Source organism: Mustela lutreola, chromosome 10 (assembly GCF_030435805.1).
Source record: "Mustela lutreola isolate mMusLut2 chromosome 10, mMusLut2.pri, whole genome shotgun sequence".
Taxonomy (NCBI): domain Eukaryota; kingdom Metazoa; phylum Chordata; class Mammalia; order Carnivora; family Mustelidae; genus Mustela; species Mustela lutreola.
The window spans coordinates 91,587,365-91,610,496 of NC_081299.1; the positions used below are offsets into that span (position 1 = coordinate 91,587,365).

Genomic DNA, 23,132 nt, shown 5'->3' on the forward strand with positions numbered 1-23,132 from the left:
GAACCATCTGAGACCCTCCCCCTTTGCTGTCAGCCAGGGTGCAGGCCACACTTGGTGAGTCACCTGACCTACTAATGCCCCGAGGGCTTCTAGTCCTGCCTGTCCTCCCACCTGGGCTTCTTTTCTCTCCATCCAGACCAGCCACAGGGCCACACTGCATCCTTACCTCAGGAATGGGCCCCAGGGTGAAGCAGCCCGTGTGTCAGCAGCACCCTCTGGGTCCCCAGCTCAGGAAGAGCCGTCCCCAGCTCCGACTTTCCCACACTAATACACTAGCCTGCTGATGAGACTGGGACACAAGGCATACCTGGGGCTCTGGGTCCCAGATTGCAACAAGGACCAGCCTGAGGGGTCCTCCCAGACCCACTCCCTCCCAGAAAACAGGGGCAAAGATGGATACCCCCCCCCCCATCCCCTAGCCTGGTCCCCCTTCCCCACGTACTGACTCCACCTGGGTGGGGAAGTCTTGGAGGGGCCCCCAGCCGGCCCCCTGCCGTGTACGATGCCTGTAGAGGCCCCCAGCTGGCCCCCTGCCATGTACAATGCCTGTAGACTTGTATATGACTCCTTTAATATTGTAAGATGCCGATGTACAATTGTGTGTCTGTGTAAACACATTACGTTCCCAGTTCATGCCATAAATGATGCTCTAAAGTGAATGACTCACACGCAGCGTTGTCTCCTCTCCCCCGACCCCGCACCAGTGGGAAGAACCTGCGGAGCCCCCCACTCCAGTGCAGCCCTAGCTGGGTTGGGGGAGGGACAGGGTCCTGAGCTGCCGTTATTTATTGCATTTGGGTGTTTCCTCCCCTCTACGCCTGTCCCCTCTGGGCAGCACAGATTCGGAATTCTGATTCACAGCCCCGAACCAGATGCAATGGGGTGGGGGGTGGGGGGCAAGGCAGACAGAAAATGTCCGGCAGGCTTTTGAACCCAGTCTTAAATGTTTGAGATTTTTCCCTCCCTGGCTCTGGGTTGAGGTCAGCATCCTCAGCGCCCTGCAAAGCAGTAGAAGGTGGTCATCCGTGGCTCAGGCCGGCCCAGGGGTCCTCGAAAAAAAAAAAAATGCCTACAAATGCCATGCATCCTGGGTAATCTCTTGATTTAGCCGAATCTCAGCAGCCAGGATCATTTCTCAAGAGGAAGGTCAGTTCCTGCCCACTCTTAGCAGAAGAACTCAGAGAACTTCATTAAACCAGGAACTTAGAAGATCTTCCTTCACAGACAATTAACCCAGCACTCAGAGGTACCCTAAACTGGGACTTCACTGTGAATGGTAGGACTTTGGAAGTCCTGAATTCTGGAGCATCTCCAAGGCCACATTTGTAAGAACTGTATAGAGCCAGGAAAGAAGAATGTAGAGCCTCAGTGTTCTAAAGTAGAGCCATCACTATAATCTGTGAGACACATCACATGTCCCTATGCTTTTCAATACAATAGACTTGTCAGAGGCAGAAGTAATAACTCTTGCGATTATATCTTTATACACCATGCTTTTTATTCAAGACCCATTGTGTTTTCTTGGTCTTTTAAAACCATATATATATATATATATGTGTGTGTATCAAAATGTTTTCCTTATTTTTTCTACAAAGTTTGTGTTTTCTCTGTAAGAAATCTTTCTTCTCCCTGTTGATCTTCATTCTATTTCTCATAGTATTCACAGTGTCTTTGAATTTCATTTCTGTCTTCCATGTAGACAGCAACTCTGTCCAACTTCATGCTTCCTTATGATTCACTTGATTGCTATTGTCCAGCTCCTGAATAAAACTATTAAGTAACACCTTTTTAAATGTCCAGTCCTTGTGGAATAATACACAATGTTTTTCTACATATAAATGCTGAAAACTCAACAGTCAACCTTTAGGAATTATAACTCTAAGAAAGATACTATAATATTGTCTACACCTTTGCTTCCAAAGGTGTGTTCTATGACCTTTTAAAGATTCCATGCCAAAGAAGTTTGGAAAATGCTATAAACTATAATGACTCTACGACTTTCATATTACCTTATTAAAAAAATTTGAGAATTCTATAGTAAAGTAACTTATTTTACTCTGTGTTTCCCAAACATAAATGTTCACAGAACACTTAATAACTTTCTATAAAACACTCTTTCGGGGACCTTCTGCTTTAAGCAATTTCTACAGCCTAGTGATAGAAATGTCATGAAGATAGACAGAAAGCCCATCCAGTTCCACTGTATTCAATCTTTTACTTTCTTCTTACCTACACAGTCTAATATTCTTCAAAGAGAGAAAATTAAATTGGTCTGGCATTGACATTATTTGTTTGTTCAGAAATCCAACTCGAATTGTTACACAATATCTAGGGCTCCTCTGAGTAATGGAAAGTAATTTGATGATTGTTCTATTATTTTCTCTTGTATTAAATTCGCATTGACCAATTTATATTTTCCCAGGTGTGCTCATGTGTATGTCATTATCCAGACAATTTCCTAAGTGCTTTACATGCATTAGTTCATTCTTAACTCACGGCACTCTTATAGATGCCATTAGTTTCTTTTTATAGACGTGGAATCTGCTGACTGCTGAGCTCAGGTACCCTGTTTAAGGTTTCCACCACTAATCAGGGTGAGAAGGAGGATTGGAACCCACGTATGTCTTGACTTCTAGGACTGCACTTTGCACCGTATTGCTTTTCAGGTTAAAGTTCAGTTACTTCTTCTGTTCTTCACTGGGGTCTGAACCTTTTGACACTTGCTTAGATAAGCCAGCCTTATCTAAACCTGATTTCTCCTACTTCTCTTCCTGGATTTCTGCTTGTTATTTTTTTGCCTTCAAATGCTCCCTGTCTGCCCTTGTTTCAAATTTTCAAGCTCTCCACACTGCCTCTTCTCAGTCTACAGTTTTGTTTTTTTTTTTTCCTTGTCCTTTTCATCAGTTCCTGTGGTTTTAGTTCCTAGTGACATTGGCTTAATAGTAATCAGTCAATTACAGCCTGGAATCCTTTTTGTGAATCCAGACTGATTTTTCCAGCTGTCTAGGAAGATCTCAAAGTCAACATGCCGGATACTGGATTTATTCCTTTCTCCAGTTGCCTTTCTCTCACTCTTTATTATAATTCTCTCAAGATTGCTCCTCTAGTGCAGCCTACCTAGACCCTCCCTGGCAAAATCAATTGCTCTTTTCACTCTAGATTCTTGATAGTATATGTTCACTTGCAATCGGTTGACTTTCTATAACCAAAATTGTAATAATAATAATAATAATGGTAGCTTCTATTTGTTAATAGGATAACCATTGGCTCTTATACTTTGTGAAGGGCTTTAAGTGCTTTCTTACATTAAATCCTTACAACGGTCCTCATGGGGTATGTACTATTTTTATCCACATTTGACAGATCAGGAAACACAGCCACACAAAGATTAATAAGTTGTCCCAAGGTCCCACAGCGAATGCATTACAGAACAAGATTTAAACTTCAGTCTACCTGACTTCAAGAGCTAAAATGTTAGCAATTTGAGAATTGAACCATGCTGTATTCCTGGCCTTTATAAATGTCTGTGGGATCAACTGTTTGGTGAGTGAATAAGTCACCCTAAATAATGCTGTAATGTGTACATTGACCTCCCATCCATCTTCCCATGTTTCCTGGAACGTGTGGTCTTCATGGCTCAAGAGCTCTAACACAAGGGTCTTCAATCTCTGACAGGAAGAGTCAGTCAGCTATCTTGGCGGAAACAAAATGGGAAAAAGACTCACTTTCTTTTCATGGTTGCTCACGGCTGGCTGATGTTCACAGACCTCCCCAAATGGCATTCATGGCCTCAAGTGACTTGAGCACTGTCAGGCTCTGTCCACCATCCTTTGAGACTCAGAACCCCAATTCTATCAACACAGTAAGAGAGCACTCTCTACTCAGAGCACTTTCTTCATGTGTAGGACCCCAGCTGCTGGCCCAATATCTAAAACCAGAATACCAAATTATTCATGTACAACCACCCATCCACAGTCTTTATCTGAAGCTCATGGAACCAGGTATAATTTGGAATTCAAAATTGTTAGGATTTCGTAATACATATATTGTAGATGCATAATTTAACCATACGAACAGCACAATATGATGTAGCACCACTTAATCAAACATTTCAGTATTTCCGCAGCAAACCTGTGATTATTCTCACCTCACACCTCTTCCAGTTACGTTTTGCCACCAAATTAGTTCAGAGCATGGTATGTTGTGCTGCGGGTGAATTTTAGGAGAAAAAAAAAGAGAGAGAGGAAAAACCTTTTAGTTTTCAGAGTCTTTTTGTTTGTTTGTTTTTGTGTTTTGAAGATTGGAGATAAATACAATAAACTAAGGGATAGTGTAGAGTGGTGGTTATAGGCTCAAGCTCTGGAATCTGGACCTCTAGATTCAAATCTCAGTTTCCTTCCCAACTGATAGAGACGACGTTGGGCAAGCTCTTTGTGTTTGAGTTTCCCCCATCTGTAAAATAAACCTGAGTGCTGACCTCGTAAGGTTGTCATAAAAATTAAATCAATTAATACACTTAAGGTATTTAGAACAGAGGCAGCAACATAGTAAGCACACAATAAAGTGAGATGCTGTTGTCATGACAGTTTCACTGAGATCTAACACCATGGACTCAACCCAGCCTAGTGAGTAAATTCTCCCTTTAGAGACAGCAACTATCTAGGGAGATAAGTTGTGTCTAAATCCCAATTTATTCATCCAAAACATGAAATAACTGTGATGGTATTCAGAATAGTAATTATGGCCAGCGTATTCTCTCCCTTGTAATTAAGACTCTTCTCAGAGCCAGATAATAATCAGAAGGTTGCTTGCTTAGCATGGGACAGGAAAATATGACTTGAATGCCAATAACGTGAGGCTGAAACATCCTGACACACCCATCCTGTCACACAGTAAGGTTCCCTAATGCCAACAGAACACTGGAGGTCTGAGAGCTTGCAGGGTACCCCTCCCTCTTCCTGAGACAATGCTAGCCCAATGCTCCTCTTTCTATGCTTCCTCCTTCTCATTGGCTGTTCTCCTGTTCTTCCCATATGTCAGTAGGCTACCACAGGCTGCTGTCACCTCTGTCAAGTCTGTCACATACATTCAGGTCCTAGACCGCTTCTGTTGTTGTAAGATGACTTTAGCTGTCTTTGATTGGATCATTTATATGTTAGTTCCATAGCACGGTTCTATGAAGGCAACTTTATTTCCCTCCACTTTCAAGTTCCTAGCAGACAGCTCACTATACCTCCTATTAACACAGTGGTGCCAAGGACCAGGGCTGGAAGGACACTGGAAATAATTCTCCAGATTATGAATGAGTCTTCAGAATGTTTTCTTCCTCATCACCCCCCCCCAACCAACTTCAACTGGGTTTTTTGGAGTTCTAGCTCCTGATGGCTATAGCCTGGTTTCTTCTGAAGACCTAGTCATCTACTTAATGGGCTTTTTCTCAAGCCATCTGTCACAACAGGGGCAATATTTCCTCTCAATTTGAGGCATACCAAATCTGTGTGCCTTCTGATTTCCTCCATGAAAAGCTGCTGACTTTGCTTTGATTCTCAGAAGGAGTTATGGCTTTTAGCACTGCATCAATCTGCTTCAGAAGATTAGGATGTTTATTTTTGAGATCGCCATCACATTGCCTAACTGGACCCCCTTTAGCCATTTACTTGGTGGGAGAGTTAGTAAAATAGCAAGAAGTAGGAGAAAGAGAAGAAAACAATTATATAATTCTGCTAAGTTCTCATCCTCTTAATTGCAGCAGAATTCCTTCAAAACAAACATTAAAATAAATATAGGAGTGGGGAGGGCCAGTGGAGGAGGAACTAACTGAAAGAGCATTTATACTGAACACCTGCTCATTCTTTTAGCACAGGAAGCCCTTTGGCATATTCAACATGTGTGTGTGTCTCTGATTGAAGTACCATTTCTCTTCTAGAAGAAGCAATAGTATTAAACTCATGTGCCGTGTACTACAGAACCTTCTGGTGAAGTTCATGCATACCTGGGCTTTGTTTCCTCTGTGCAAGTTGAGCAGTGTCTCAGCAGACAAGAACTAGGAATTACCTCTTCCAATGTTGAATAGAAAGGTGTTGACTTGGACAAGACTCTTGCTTCTGTTCGTGCCTTCAGTTTCCTCTTTTGTAAAGTGGAGGGCTTGATGAGATTATTGCTTAACTCCCTTTCTGCTCTTCATTTTTAAATGACTCTGAATTAGCTTATCTGGTATCCTGCTTCCTTTCTGTCTACCTATGTCATCTCTTTATCTTTCATGAGTATTTTTGAGATTGTTTCAGAGAAGGACTTCACCTAAGAAGCTTAAATTTCAGGATTCCTCCCTAGGATCCTTCTAAACTTAAAAAAAAAAAAAAATCAATGTCATATTTAATTTTATATTTTAAAGGTAATATTTTTTTCTCAAAGAGAGCTCCCAGATTTGAAATATGCGTTAGACCCCACAACTTCTGTATTTGCCCCCAGGGTGGCTTAGGGAAAAAGACAAATACAAATAAGAATATCCAAATAGGAGTTTAAATAGAAGATGTGAGAGAAGGAATAGAAGGTAAATAAGCCAAATAGGAAGTGAGTTTACCCAGATGAGCTCCAGGTTGCGTTTTTGAGTCTCTTGACTTCCTGGAAGGCAAAGTTGTGAGAGGCATCTGTACATTGTATAACTGTGGTTATTGGAGTGGAGGAAATGTTCAGAGGGAACAAACATATCCACTCGTACTGAACTCTGAGAAATGTTTCAGTGAAACATTTTGTATGGGACAAGATCATACCATTGCCATAAGTATTTTCACTAGGATAGAAAATTCTTGGCTACCAGTGATAAAGTTTTGCTCAAATATACTCGAGCAGCTCTTCTGTATCAGGCATTGTCCCAGGAAGATACTAGACATACAGAAAAGAACGAGACATGGTGACTGCCCCTCAGACCTCTCAGACAAACACAAACAATTATAAATGTAAGTTGGTAAGTTTCTCAGGGAGGCCTACCCAAGGAGGTGTGCGATCACAGGGAGTGACTAATTCACATTCAGGAGATGAAGAGAAAGGGAAGAGATAACCTCCAAGCTCAGTTCTAAAGGTAAAAATATTGTTTACATAATGCTTGTCACATCACAGGGAATGTTAAAAACAAAAACAAAAACAAACCTGCCAACATGTGTCTAGAGTTTCCCTGAGCCTAATCTGACTTTCATTATCGTGGTTTATGGGCGTTGTCTCTGTTGTCAGGTGGAATTAGATTCATTGATGCATCCCTCCAAGACCCCCAAAGAAACCCACCTTTCATGAAATGAATTGTAGCCTCCTTGTCTTATTCCTTAGGCATCTGGCAGACATCGCATGGCTTGTTCCTAGCCTTTTTAAGGCATGCAGTGGATTTATTAAATTCTTTAGTTGTCTGTAGGGAACAAAAAGCAAGGTGTTTGAACATTACAATAAGGACCATTTGGGGAAAAAAGTAACAATTGAAAATATACTAATGGGCATCCCTTGGTGTTCAGTTATTTGTTCTTCAAAAATCTTTATCCCAATGAAAAGCTTAAAAATCTTTTCCAAGCAATTCCCATTTTACAGCAATAGCTAGAAAGGAACTCACCTGGCAACACCTCAAAAAGTTGTGAGCCACAAAATGAGAAAGAGGATGAATTTCCAGCATCCAAAATGTTGGGGAATAGAAAACATCTTCATGAGGAAAATAAGATCTCATAAATGGCCTCGCCTCGAGAGGCTTGTAGAGCTGCAGTGAACACTGCTCCCCGTGCTGGCATCCCCAAAGGAAGGAAACATTTCAGCATCTTCCTTGAGCATTCTGCAGCAGCAAGTACTGCATCAGACAGTCTTGTGGGCTGGCTTGCCTTTGCATCTGGCCAAACAGCCTGGACCTTCACCTTGCATTATACATGGCCCTCTAACTCCGGGTAAGTTTGAAAACGCCCGGAAAGTCTCTTCCTGCCAACCTAACTCCCATTCTCCTTGATGGATTACAAAAGGCGAGCGGTTCCAGTGCAGCAGGATTTGCAATCACGGGGAACTCTGGAGCTTCTGCAGTTGATACTAAAATTGTGATGCTGCCATCATACCTCACTCAATAGGGGATTTAGAAAGAAAAAAAAAAAAAAAAAAGGAAAGATTCAGTACCAAGTCACTGTCAGGCTATATCGAAGACAGTCTGCTGAAGTGTGGGGTCAGGAATTCAGCAGCCCTTTGAGGAGATTGCATTCAGTTTGAAATTCAGCTCAGAGAACAAGAGTTAAAACAGATTTCCAGTGTGGGTGGGAGAGTGATCAGTAATTAAGCTGAAAGACCCTAAACTCTGTGCATTTAAAATCAAGAGATTTCGAATGTACTTTATAGCTAAAGATAAAATTTTATCCCTCTCAAGTTTTTTGTTTTTGTTTTTGTTTTACATCATGGTAATCTTTAATTCCTCCTCTCCCCTCCCTATGAAGAAATAAGAGCTTTTGGGTTTAAAGACTACCCAGCTCGAAATTTCTGAGTGAGGTACAGTGATTAAACCCGTTATGTTAAATGTTAAATGTCAAAACAAGCAGAGGGCAGTTGTTCAAAGATAAACACAGAAATAGAAGTTTAATGGTTCCTACGTTTACCACCTGTTAGAACTACACTCCAGTGATGTGGAGAAAAGGCTGCACCGCTCATTAACAGCTATCACTTATTGGCTACGTACCATGTGTCAGACATTTTTATGGATTATTTCATTCAGTCCTCACAGCGGCCCTATGCAGTTGATATTATTAACCCCTTTCTGGTGGTGAGGAAACAGGCCTAGAGAGGCTGGGAACTTGCCTGAAATCACCTAGCTGATCCGTTGCCAAGCAGTACTCTCACTCGCTTCTGCCTGAGTCCCATCCTCTGCTCCCATGTGCACCACGACCCAAATTTAGGGGAGGAGATGTAAATCTCCAAGTCTCCCTCGGCCATTATCTATCATAGTTTGCTTGGTTGGTGGGCCGACTGTATCAATAAAAGTACTCCGTAGCAAGGACAGGTAGAGTACCACATTGCCCGCCAAGTAACACTTTGAGTACTTTACATACATCTATTTGTGTATCCTTGCAACAACCCTAAGAGGTAGAAAACCAGGAATAAGCAGCTTGCCCAAGATCATACGGTCAGTGAAGGTAAGAGCAAAGCTTCAAACCCAGACAGCCTGCTTCCCGGGCCCCTGCTCTTGGTTGGGAGTTTTCAGGGGACAGACTAAATTCCTATCCACATTTGTACCAAGCCCACTGCATTCTGAAATGGTCCCACCACCTTCACACAACCTGTAAGTTGAAGTAAGACCTGGGAGAATGGCTGAAGTCCATGATCAATATGAACAACCTAATGTATCCTTGAATTACTCTTCTCAATTAAGTTTCTATTGCAGAGCTTAATCCACATATCTGACATGTAAAAGAGGACTAGAAATTACGGTTCTGTGAAATGAATCAAATAAAAGGCCCAATGACTTTCAGCAGCTAACATATGCATCTCATAACACATCTAAAGAGATCTGGTGCCTACGTGGGTATACGTGTACAGGTCCACATGGTGTATATTTGGCACTCTGTGCCCAGAACATAAGTCTAGCTTAAAATCTGTTTTGAACCACGTACAAATGTTCATTAACCTTACAGGCAAGCACAAAATGTTTGATGTCATGAAGCTTGTCTTGAACCAGCTGTTGAAGTTGAGCATTAATTTTCCAACCCTGCCAAGTTCAGGAGTTCTAGAACAAAAGCAAAATGATTTGGATGGATGAATAGATATCTTGCTTTTTCGTGCATATTTCCTGATGATCTGAATGCTATTAAATGTTAATTTTCTGAGATGTTTATATTAACGGTGGCATGTATTAATAGCTAACAATTTTTCTTTATTGTTTTCTCTCTCTCCAGGTATCCCCAGTATTTCCAGTATCGGTAGTAAGTAAAAAAAAAAAAAAAAAAAAAATGTCACCATCCAAGTCTAGGCTAGCTTTGTTTTCTTGTTGAGCTCCTAAGATCTATTTTCCCAGTGTCCATTTCTGATGTAAGAGGGTATTTTCTTTGTGAATTGAACTGTTATGTGTGTTCTCTGCACAGATAGGGTGAGAGCACAGATGAAATAATTATCAGTGCATAACTTCTCTGTGGATATCACAGTACCATGGCTTTCCTGAATGCTTTTAACCAATGAAGGCTACCTTCACACAGGTGCAATTACTTAGGTAACCATAGCTCATTTAGCAAAAATATAAACAGTCCTATTTACTCATATTTAGTAACCAACAACAAATTGAACTTTCTCCTTAGGACTGGATATGGATTTCTCCCATAATTTTTAAAAGCAGAGAATGAATACCAATGAACACTTTAGGCATATTCATTAGAACCCAATGAAAACGCCATGAAACCAAGGGGAGGGAATTTTAGTAATTTATTACACTCCAATCTTTGTGAAGGCCTGAAAGAGGCAGGTTGGTGAGCATTAGTCTTTCTGGGGGAATGAAGAGGAAAAAAATCAGTATGTCCATTTCTTCCTCTGAAAATACAGTGATCCATCTTCTCCTGACTACTTAGGTTGAAGTGTGATAGAGAACTGGGTACAAAAAATATATGCAGAATTTAGGAATCCAGCTAGTAGAAATTCCTGTGAGAAATCTCTTAGTACAAATAGAAGCAGTTGAAAGAGAAATCCCTCTTCAAGCTTCTGTGAAACATTTCTCCAGTACCATTGCAAAGAGCATTCTCCCGGCTATCAGCTATCGTGGGAGAACCAGGCTGTAGCTCCTTATTCACATGTAAAACAATGACACCCCAACACCAAGCCTGAAATGCTCATTAAGGAAATGCCCCACAGCTTTGCAGAGCAGAACCTTACATGTTCTTACATTTCGCACCCGTTCTCTCTGATGCCTAAATCCTTTGCACGACTGCTGAATAACTCATTCAAAACAGAGTGCTGGGGAGATAGAGATTAGGTACTGCACGTGAAGACAAGAGTTTTCACTGTGGTCTCACCTGTCATGTACTTCGTCGTGGGTGCTGGGCCACCCAGGGTGATGGCAGCATGAACAGCAGTTGTTGAATACCCAACATCCATCTTCAGCGCAATACTCTGATAATTTGGATAAAACAGCTTCCCACTTCTGATAAATGCACAGTCAGGTCTTCCAATCTGCAAATCGAGCCAGTTTACTTAAGCTTGGAATTAGACCTGGATGCAGATTTGTTAAGCACTAGACACGTGAAATGCCATGAAAATCAGCGGCTTTGTAAAGAGAGGTAGTGTTCCCCTCCTTTCAGATACCAGCCTAATGCTGCAGCCTGGCCTGTAGGATCTTGCTGAAATGGCATCAGTGCTGCAGACTCGCAGGGGAAACCTTCATAGTTTCCAATAGTCTCTGTGTTCTGCTTTAGTATCTCCCCTGGGATTTGTCTAATTGTGTGAGTATATATATATATATATATATATATATATATATATATGTATGTCATGTATACATACACACAGCCCTCCCACAGCGGGCTCCTTTCAGGCCTTGACAATTTCATTTACATATGCCTCTTAGAACAAAAGGGTACCGAGGGGAAGCCAGCTGAGACCAATTATTGAGGCTGCCCCAGCAGCATGACCTGTCAGATTTTCAGAAATGGATGCATGGAAAGTAGTTCTTTGGCACTGGGGTGTGTTTCTGTTCTGCGTGTCGGTCGTGTGTCGCATGGGATCACCGACTGTATTGCTCACTCAACATCTCATTCGGCCGTCTCCACCACGTGCCCCATCTCTGAGCATCAGCAGATGTTGACCTTTTACACACTGAGTCAGGAAATTCCAGTTTCATTTTGCTTTGTTTTATTTCAAAATCAGTGGTGACCTGAAAGGATGCTTTGTGGTGCCTTTGGAAAATGTATCTACCTTTTTGATCAGGAGCCTAGGAAAATTTAATTCCTTAATACGGAACCAAAACCCGCTAGCAAACAAAATGATAGTTTGTAACCTGCCTTCTTATGCCTCTGACTGCTCTGCTTGGAGTGCAGTGGGGGTTCCCTCAGATTTCTCCAGCAAACAGGGTGTCAAAGGTGCCAGGAGTCACCCAACATCACACACAACTAGCTTGCTGATTGCTGGCTTTAAAGTCAAGAGATTGATTATAAAAGCCATCAAACAGGATAGGATCTTCTGGGCTGCTTCTGTGGCATTCGCACCTTCCTTCTTTGTGGGCTCATAAGGCGCTCATTGGGTGCACTAGTGGATTCCTTTTCTCTCCAAAGGGCAAGAATTCACACAGAGATGACTTGCTGCCTACTCTAGAGGGCACAGGAATGGGTTTCCAAGGTATACGCTGGAGAAGAATGAGTTGCTTAAATTTTTAACTAAGTTTGGGTGGTTGCCAGGGCTTTTCCCTTTATCCCAGAGAAGGAATCAACCAGCATAATTCCAACCAGTATATAGACAATGCCATTATAACAGATGTAATACCCGTGAGACTCCCATCATCAAAGCATATCTCAAGGAAAGTGAATGATACATCCCATTGATGTAAATTATTGATGTATGTAACCATAAGTTCACATACATATGCTATATACACAATAACTAAAGATTTTGGAGCTGTGATAGGTTTCAGTATAGATCTCAAACTGTCAACACCAGTATTAAGATTCAAAGCATGGACAGAGTGGCCATCCTTTCCGATCATCTGCTAAAAATATTTTTTGAAACAAATTTACCATTAAGGTCATGTGTACCTGCTGTTGTCTATTTTTTTAGGGAATAGGTTTCCCAACCATTTCTGAGTTCCTTGATTTAAAACTTGGTCATTTCGATGTGCTTTGGCCATGGCTGAAAAAATACTGGTGGTATTGTCAGCAATTAATGAATCCCAAAATAGATCTACAGTCATTTGAACCTTGTGATCTCTGTTTTTACCTTACCTAATGTGGCAGTAATTCATTCAGGTTTCATTTTTTTTATGTATACAAAATGTAACTTATGCTTAGAAGTAAACATTCACAACTTTATCCAAGTGAACATTTGTTGATGCTGATGATGCCGATTAATAGTTGGTTTGGTGTGGATGTTTTTGCTAGAGTGATAAACTAATCATTACCTTCTAGCATATATTATCTGCTCCTTAGTCCTGAAGAGCAAGTGATTTCACTAATTCTGTTTAACAGTATAAAGACCATAATTAGAACAAGAACTGGCCTAATGGACAAATAGCTTTGTGTGGGTGATTATCACTTAAGAAAGGAGATGACAGATGAGTCAGAGATTAAAGGTAGGGCAGCCATTGACATGAAAGATCACCATTTCAAACAACTTCGTATTTTTTAATAATTAAAAATATGTCTCAGGATAGCCCCAAAAGAGAAAGGTAAACATTCTGGGGAACCAAGGATACATTACTTCTTTAAATTACTTTTGAGTGATTGAGCTCATGGCATATAAAGCATAGAATATTGATGGAGGAGTTTGACTGTCCCCTCCTCTCTACCTCTTTCAATTAGAAATAATGGTTTACTTCAGGGAAATATTACATTTTTCCTGTTTTCTCTTATAATGAGCATTGCCTTCATCCTGGAGTTAAAACTTCATCTCTAATTTGATTTAATTGACAAGACTGTTAAACAAGGGAAGTGCTACCCGCAGGGATCCATCAGCCTGGAGAGAAAACCCAGAGATGTTTTCTTACTTGAAAATATTTGATGCCAGTTGGAGACCTTGTAAAAGTTGTTTTCCAGACAGCATCCAAATATTTTTGTTCGGTAGCCGTTTACTGTAGAAACCTGAATCGTGAGGAAAATAACAAGGTTAATCATTTCCCTACCCAGGGGTAATTAATAATCATGTTCATGCTATCCAGAGAGCTGCAGTGCTTGTTTGTTTTCTTCCCTTTGCTTTAATACTTCTAAATCCCCCAAATAAAAGTTTCATTTGAATTGCCCTTTAACTAATTAGGTTTTATATAATGAGGAAGAAAATGTACAGGGTAGTGTAGCTATATGGCAAATTGCATGGTGTGCTACGTTAATTTTGAACTGTTTGCTGATGTTCTGGAAGGAAAGCTCAGGTCCCAGGTGAAGCACCTTTGGGACTTTGTTATATCGTGTGCCCAGTATCCTCATCACAGATCCATTTCATATTTGTGTAACTAGCATTTCACATTCATGAAAACTTTGTGGTTATCCTAAAACTGAATGAACATTAGCACATAGCTGCTGCTTTAATCCTGAAGAATACATCAAATATTAAAATGAAGGAGGGGCAAGTATCCTTTACCTAAAAAAAGGAAAAAGAAAAGGAGCAGTTTAGCAATGCTATCAACCATTGCCCACCTTGAGCAATTTGATGTTTTTCATGCGTTAACCTCTCCCCAGGTGAAGTTAGAATGTCAAGCCACTTTTTAAGTGTGAGCTGCTATCTGTCCTTTGCTGTTATCTCTGTGTGGGGCATCGGGACATTCCTAGCTTGACCAAAGATTTGCCAAGATCTCTGAAAGGGCCCACGATGAACCTTCGAACATGTAACTGTGAACTTCTGCACTAAGGGTGTACGTATCGCTGACATCTTCTTGGAGTATAAATAAGGAGCTGGCCAACTAACGGCTTCACTTCCCTTGAAGGATGAGACAGAGCTTTTACTCAGAGCTGGAGGGAGATGTTCACATATGTCTACAGAATATGTCCATTTTACAAATGGCGAGTGAGTCCGAGGCTCAGAGTGGCCAAGTAACTTGACCAGTATAATAGTTGAGGAAAATACTAAAAGTTATGCTCATAACGTTACACCACATGGAAGAGGTTAGAAAGAAAAATTCTAGATTTATTTATTCTCGCCACAAACTCTTTCCAATCCACCACACAGCACTTTACACCTGTTGATTCCTGAATTGAACTATTTTTTACGCAGGTAAATTTAGTGTCGTGGAGAAAAACAGAGGTTCATTTTCTTGTACCTCACTGTGTTGTCAGCAGAAGTTACAAACATTATGCATGAGGAGAGGGGGTAGGGGACTGTGACCCTCCACCCCATTAATGTATGGCCTTCCTCTACCACTAAATATCCTCAGTATTCTGAGGAAGATGGGAAATGTAGATATGTCAAGTGTAGTCTAGAACATGAGATAGCTCATGAACTTTGCCATTCAAATTGTGAAACGTGTTTGTACATATCGTATGACAATAAAAATCCAAATTTCTTTCTTTATCAATATAGCCACTTATAGCAAAAATAAAATGCTGTGTGCTATCTCAAGGACAGACTTACCACTATCACATTAAGCTTTATCTTCCCCACCAGTTTAATGACACTGTAGTTCCGAGGACAGGCAGCTTGCTGTGAAGATGATAAGATTACCTCCATAGGCCCCAGAGATTTCTTCTAGAGAGTTTTAGGGTTTTCTATAGATTCCTTTCTAGGCATCAGTAATGTTTGCAGATTCTCTGAGTAATAGCAGGAGTCACTATATAAACCCAAAGTGAACTTGTGACTTTGTCTCTACCTAATATTTTCCTCACACTCTCCTGGAAAAAAGATGTTCCAGGAAGGCCCACTAACATCCCCTTAGCAATGGCTTTTCATATCCATGGTGGCACCCTGTTTCCCACCATATTTTAGAACCCCCAAATAAAGTAAAATTAGTAGTTTTAGGAAACTTAAAGAGCACTCATCTGACATAATCATTTTACAGATAAGACAACTAAGAATTAAATGAATTGTCCAACTTATCTGGACAGTGGGCAAGGCAGGATTCCAGCTCAATGTCCAATTTCCAAATTAGGAATCTTCACATTCTACCATGTTATTAGAATTCACCTTCTCATTTGATGAAACTACTGAAGTATGAAATTCTACATGGTACAACTTTCTAGAAAACAAAAAAAAGAGATGGGATATCACGGTCACAACTTACTCTGTTTGTAGAGTGTGCCCACTTTAAAAGTTGCCTACAGTTCATGCAAAGGGGGTGCCATGGATGATAGAAGATGACTTTATATTCTAAAACAACCCTACCTCTAAAGCTTTCTTGATATAAGACAATGTCTTTAACCTTCTGCTTCAAGCTGGTCTTCTAGCCTGATAAACTATGGCATCAGCAATAGATGGTCAATTTCACCAACTGTCACATAGTTCTCTCCAATGTATAGTGCAGAGTTTTCCTTGGAGTACAGAGGAGAAAATTTTTCTTCCAAAGTTTCCCTTTCACAACTAGAATCTCGGTTTTTCTGATTCACAAATCAAGTTTGAAGCGCCACAACCAAACTATCACATAACAGTTTCCTGAATTCTCTCCCTAATGAAAAACAAAATTCAGATAAGATATGTATTTGATTCATAGTCAAAACTGATTGATTCTAAACTTAAAGAAACTTGGAAATTAACGTTTTGTCTTTAACTATTAAATCTTCTTCACAGTATCTCCAAAATCATTTCTATTGCTTTCTGAGCAATAGTATTCATCAATGGAGACCCTAAAACTGTATCTTAAGTGAGCTTTTTTTACATATCAGAATCATTCACTTTGGAAATAATTAAGATGGCAAAATAATGGAAGAACACATTATTTTTCTCTACCTCAATTCAGTAAGGACTGGTACTACTACAGTAATCTGATTTTTATTACAACAGGAACCACAAATGGGATAATAAGAGCTAACATTTATCGAATGCTCACCACAATGCCAAGCAAATATTAACCCACTGAGTCTTGAAAGCAGCCAGCATATAATGGCATCATCCCCATATTACCGATGAGAAAGACAAAGAGAACTTAAGGAGCTTGTCCAAGCAGTAAAACTGGGATTCTAATCCAGCCCGACCTCTACTTACATGCACCAGATATTTTAAAAATCTCCCCTGAATAGATATTTTTTAAGGTTCTCATAAATGTGCTTTGCAAATTCAACAATAACTGTAGAGTAATAGAATCTGGTGGACATTGCAGATATTTTGTTTCTTTTTTAGGGGGACAGTTGTGGAGTATGTTGTTATGGTCTCCATACTCCTAGAGCCAGTCTTTGGAATCTAGGGAAGAAGATCATCAAGATGAGCCCAGTCCATTTACCCAGATGTATTGTGCCAACATCCTTAAGAAATAGGGATTTCCATAAAAGGCTATTCTTGAATGACCGGCCATTTACAACCCCACTGGGCACATATGGGGATCCCTCCCCTCATCCCAGTAATTTCTCAAGTCCAGTGTGAATTTCACTACAACAGTCAAAATATCCACTTTCAAAACAGGGAGCAATAGTTTTCCCTTCCCATTTAGTCCTCTAGATTCTCCAAAGAGCAATAGGCTTCATCCTTCCACGAACTTGAGTGGGACCCTGCTAGATCATGAGGGAATCACTGGAGTGATGGAACTTAACAGCTGAGGGAAACCTTGGAGACCTTTTAGTCCAGCACCTTTATTTACAGATAAGAAACTGAAATCTAGAGAAATTAAAAACCAGACAGTTTCTCATTAGCAGAACTGGAACCAAATCCTATTTTTCTGACTCACAGTACCGTTTGCCCTATAAGAAATTGCCATTCCCAGACCTTAGAATTGACTCATAGATATACCCTAGTTAAGTCATGAAAAAATGACATTAATAAATTCTGCCACAGTTCTCCCAAAGAGACAATACATTCTTTCAATGTAATATAATTTTTGTTTTCTATTTGTAATTTCCCCCTACTTGAAACAAGTGGCCCACTGGCTCAAAATTCTCTGAGGCTACATGCTACAAAGATTTTCATTAGAATTGGATATGATAACATAAATTTTGTCTCAATTGTGCTATTAATATCACCTCCAATGTGCATTTTACTCCTGGGAATTAAACATTTGTTAGTAATATTGATTAAATATTTATTTGAGCCAGGATCTTAGAATAGTAAGAGTAAACGGAGAGCAACTGCTTAATTTTAAGTTGTTTCCTTACTTGGCCTTGCAATTATAAGAAAAATAAACTTTCTTAAAAATAAGATGGCTTAGTCAGTTAAGTGTCCGACTTTTGATCTCAGGATCGTGAGTTCAAACCCTGCATTGGGCTGCACTCTGGGTGTGGAGCCTACTTTAAAAAAAAAAAAAAAAAGGTAGATAGATAATATGAGATAGTAAATTAAAAATCCCATGATAGCCAAATATTGCAACATGATTGCACAGACAGTAACGTGTTGTAAGAATTTAACAAGAGACCACATATTTCAGTATCTTTTTTTCAGGACATTTTTCCTCCCAAGGAAAAATCAGCACATAAAATTTTATCCCACCAGAGTCAAGTATAGATTAGATTAGGATTTCCATGTGGTATGACTGCTGGTGGTTCTGAGTTTTGATTGTTCAGAAAGTTAGGCATTCCATATAATGGAAACTATTTGGGGAAAAAAATGTCTAATTCTATTTCCAGGCAAATACAAGGGTTGCCTACCTCCCTTCCCACAAGAAACCATCTTAAGTACAAAATTCGGAGGAAAGTTGTATTCTAGGTATGGATCAGATAGTAATTGAGGTATCTATCTTGGTAATTCCATACAGTCAGGTAGTTAACAATTCAGAGGCAGAATGACCTATGTTAACTTTTTGTACATATAGGAAGATCCTTAAAGTGGAACCTTCACACCCCAGGGGAAAATTATGATACACTAGGAAAAGAATATGCCTAAAATAGGCATAAGCAAATATTTAATGTATTGGAATATGGAATAGAGCTTAATTTATGACACTAATTTTCAAAACTCACTTTTTAATTGATTTGGTATAAATTTGTCTTAGATTTCTTGGCAAAACTTATTAACAAAATAATATTACTTAATTTCATCAAGACATACAAGTCACTGAGTACTTACCATTAAGTTTACAAACAGCACTCCCACTTATGACCTGTATTTTTCTCTCCTACAAGAAAAAGATGGAGAGAACCATTTCAATGAACTGAAATATTCTTACTTTAAAGCTAATAATATAAATAATTATATATTCTATATACAACCACAACTTTTTTTCTAAATAATTTCTAAAAATCATATTAATTCCCTCAAAATACAAATGTATAGTTTTCCAAAAGTGATCGTCACAGCTCAGGTAGACTTGTTCTGTTAATCCAGTATCTACCCAGCTCCAGGACGCTCAAGTGAAAAGCAGCATTCAGTCAACAGCTTGAATACTCTGCCTACATGTTACCGAGTATCTAGGTGTTTAGTGACACTTGGATACAAAGGTGGGAAATAGAATTACATTCTTCTTGCATTCTTCAATTTTGACAGATGTAGTAATGTCAGTATTAAGATTCCATCTACCTTTGTATACACACATGCACAAAACAACCATAGATCAACTTTTCTAACAAATACTTAAAAACCAAAGTTAGAGTGAAAGTACCATGTCTTACAAGAATATTATTTGTTATAATCTAATTATGGAGGAAACAATCTCATAATACCTGTTTACAGTAGCCTAGCCACTTGATATCAATTACTGAATTATTAGATATTTACTGAGGTCTCCTACCAGGCTTTGCCCTTCCTCAAAGAGATCCAATCTAATTACAGAGACAAGAAATAGACCTATGAAATTCAAACTAACAATATTAAAACTCATCCCTTATCCACATATCAATGAGAAATCAGGAGTACAGACAGTAAGAAACATGCTATAGGAGTTTAGAGGTGAGATCCCTTTTTGTGGACTTGGGTGGTCCCAAAGGACCACACAAAAGGTGTAGTTTTGAGCTGATCTGACTGGGTTTTAAAATGACTGCTTTAACAGTTATGCACCTTCACAAAAGTAATTTTAAAGCATCCAGTCCTAAACCTGGCTATTCTTGTTTTCCACAGTATATATATATATATATATACTGTGGATATAGATATAGATATACACTGGTGAATCTAAGAAAGAAAGAACACCAATTCTCAAATTAACAATGCTTATAATGACTTCTGGATGGAACCAAAACTCTAGAAACATAGGTTGAGGTTAAAAAAAAAATCATGAAGACGTATACACATCCACACATACAAACCTTAGCTATGATCAGAAGCACCTTGCACTATTCTCCTTAAGCCAGAATCACCAGTATTCCCTTTCTTTCTCTGAGAAATTGCATAAATAAAAATAGGAAATAAATCCACTTCTTTGCAGAGATAATGGCTCACACTTAAAACACACCCTGAAGAATCTCTCATGAAAGACTAATGCAGCCAGTTCATATCTGTAAATATAAATTGCAGAGAATGGAATCCTCAAGTGAGAAATTATTTCTTTCGCCTTATCTTCTAGTTTCAGGCACCAGCTTTATATAACAGTTTGAAATGCTGAAGTCCCTATTTGGTTATTTGTAAGAACACTCTAGTTTATTGCAAAAGTAAATGTATATAGCTTTGTTAGCGAAGGGGCTATATATTTAATGTCCATTCAATGTTTTGGGAATCATCAATTGCTTGCTCTTGTTTGGTGCGGGAGTCATGTTTTGTTAAGTGCATCCACAACCAAGTTAAAGACCAGATGTGTGGTTTGTGTCTTCGTCCATATAATTTTCTGTTTAGACCAAATGACATTATAGCTGAAAATAACATACCCTGATTTTTCCTGATGCATGCAGATCCTCCAAAGTTTAATAGGATATGGCCGAATATTTCTTCCCTTGAGGTTTCTAACCCAAAACAAGGTAGGAGCATGTAAAATTCCTACTGATATAAAATCCCACATGTTTAGGGGAAAAATCCCATATACTACTTTTCTAGCACTAAATAAGAGCATTATCATGAATGCCATGCCTTTGAAAGAATCATGATCCAAATATTATTTCTAATATGAAGAGCATCCTAGAAATATTATAGTGAAGACATAGGGAAAAATTAGATGGCATAGAAGTTATAAGCTCTTTATTAAATTTAGGTTGAATGTCAGCCCCTAGAGAAGCCTGGAATTTTGTTGCCATCATAGTTTGGAATGTAAATAATAAGTCTTAAAAACTTGTGAGTTGCTACAGACATCCTTCCACTGTCTCCCTTTTGCTCTTCTTAACTAAACTAACTGGTACATCAGTTGTATTGAAGGTCGGGGGCAAGGGGAAAATACATAAAGGAAGTATTGTAACCCCTAAAAGACCTGTTTTCTTTTATTGTTGCTCCATATTGATTGGCAAAAATTTGGATCTCTCTCTCTCTCTTTCTCTGTCTCTCTCTCTCTTTCTGTTTTCCACATCACAGTATATTTTTCTCTGCTGGGGCTTCCCCTTTAAATCCTCTGTGAATTAACGATTATTTCTATCGGCATTAAGGGCAGATTGCTGTCTGTCCTTAAAGCTGTAATTATTTTCTGATTTCTAACATCAAAACTAAGTAAATTAATAAAAGAGAGAGACTGAAGCAGTGTGATTGCACAGGAAGAAATAGAACTTCTAAAAACTGGGCAATGAATTCATAAGATGCAGTGCAATGTTAAATTCCCATTAACGTCTAGCCTATAGATATACATAGACATATATAAATAGGAGTTTATTTCAATGGAAAATTGTTTTCTTTTGCCTTCTTTCTTCTCAAAAAAAAAAAAAAAGGCACATTTTTGGCTTCCACCTTCCTTCCTTACATACAGGTTGTTCCTTTTAAACTCTAATGAATACAGATGGAGAAGGAAATGAGCAAAAGGAGGAACCAGGAAATAGCTGCTAAGCAAAACAAAATATATTAGCAATTTGTTGGGGAGTCAAATTGGAAGGGCTGCATTTTCAGTCCTTGATCAGAGTGATGAAATCGAGACTGTCCTAGATACATATATTAGTAGCAAATAGAATTATCTTAATCATCTGCTCCAAATGATTTTTTTCAAGTTTCTGCATACATACATGGAAGAAGTACAGATCATGCTCACCCCTATTAATATAATTCTGTGAGGATTCGGGGGAGGTTTAGTGGCTTTATTCCTTGGCAAGTTCAATGAGAGCATCTTCAGTGAAATGTCACTCAGTATTTTCCATGGAATTTCATAGCTCAACAAATTATACAAGACAGGATCGAAGACTTAACACTTCTCCACAGTGAGTTTTGAGATGAACAGGATTACCCATTGTTCAAAACCTGAAACAGACCTACTTAATTATTTTGCTATGTTTTCTGTCAGTGTCACAGCACTGAAAACTTTCTCAGAAATTTCCAGGTGCAGTTTTTTCAAAACTGTATAACGTGTTCAAATGAATTTATTTGAGAAGGAAAGCAGTTGAACAAAGTGCTTAAACTTGAAATTTTAGCTAAAGGTGCACTTTCTAGTAAAGGCCAGTTCTGTGCAGGCGTAATTTATCTTGTCAACATCTGCAAAGAACATCAGGCTCTACCCTGCTTTTGCTATCTTCACAAACAACTCATCATGAATAATTGGAAAAGAAATGGCAGGCAACTTAGAGAGAAATCTCTGCCATTAGCGAACGGATACCACAAAGGTAATAAATGTTGGGAAGAAGACTACATTTTTTAAAGGTAGACAGACTCAAGGTAACTCTGAGACTGAGGGCCAGATGGTTGACCATTGTGATTCTGTTCTGTGATGTCTAATCAGCTCAACAAAAATAATCTGAACTGGCTTATACATAGGTGAGCTTTTGGTGACCCAAAGCGACTGACCATAGTGAATTGCGGCAATGAGATTGCGAATTACCTCAACGTGGCTACTATTTTAAGAGAGGGACAATAGAGGATCCTAATATCCATATTGTTACTGGAATAATCGTTACGTAACTGGATTCTTAACTTAAACGGTAATTCTTTTTCCTCTGAAAATAAAACCTCTAAGCTTTATTACTGACAATGTTAAGCCATTTTCAGCCAAATACAAGACTTCCTTTGTGATTGAAACCATCTCCCAGAAACAGCATATACAAATAGTCTCTTCCTTTAGGGCTACTTTTCAAGTGGGTTGATGATAAGTTATTACAGTTTGAACGTTTCACTATTGTTTCTAATGTGCTGTTCATTCTTTTAAACCTATCCAGTTGCTCCCAAATTAGCTTTGTCAACAGTTTCTTCTGTTCAAGTTGCAAACCACAAGAGAGGTAGGAATTCTTGGATTCATACAGTGATTTCATGGTGTTATGTGTTGTGAAACATTGCACTGTATGAATCTGGAATATCTGTGAAGTGTACCCATCAGCTTATTGGTG

At 39.1% G+C, this 23,132-nt stretch overlaps 1 protein-coding gene and 1 long non-coding RNA gene across 5 annotated transcripts in view; one reads left to right on the top strand and one right to left on the bottom strand.

Annotated features, from left to right (window-relative positions):
* NTNG1 (netrin G1) overlaps nt 1-23,132 on the top strand; it is a 343,674-nt gene that overhangs the window by 262,059 nt on the left and 58,483 nt on the right. For 3 of the 4 annotated variants that reach the window (XM_059137239.1, XM_059137236.1, XM_059137237.1), the window contains exons 5-7: nt 9,900-9,926; nt 20,580-20,645; nt 22,965-23,024. In XM_059137239.1, the coding sequence (XP_058993222.1) occupies nt 9,900-9,926; nt 20,580-20,645; nt 22,965-23,024 (153 nt within the window). The remainder of the gene's footprint in view (nt 1-9,899; nt 9,927-20,579; nt 20,646-22,964; nt 23,025-23,132) is intronic. The other variant, XM_059137238.1, reaches the window with a different exon arrangement.
* On the bottom strand, nt 1,566-7,925 carry LOC131809814 (uncharacterized). Its single transcript, XR_009345309.1, has 4 exons — nt 7,595-7,925; nt 7,279-7,396; nt 4,148-4,206; nt 1,566-1,770 (listed from the first exon to the last, which is right to left on the bottom strand). It is a non-coding gene; the product is annotated as an uncharacterized LOC131809814 (long non-coding RNA).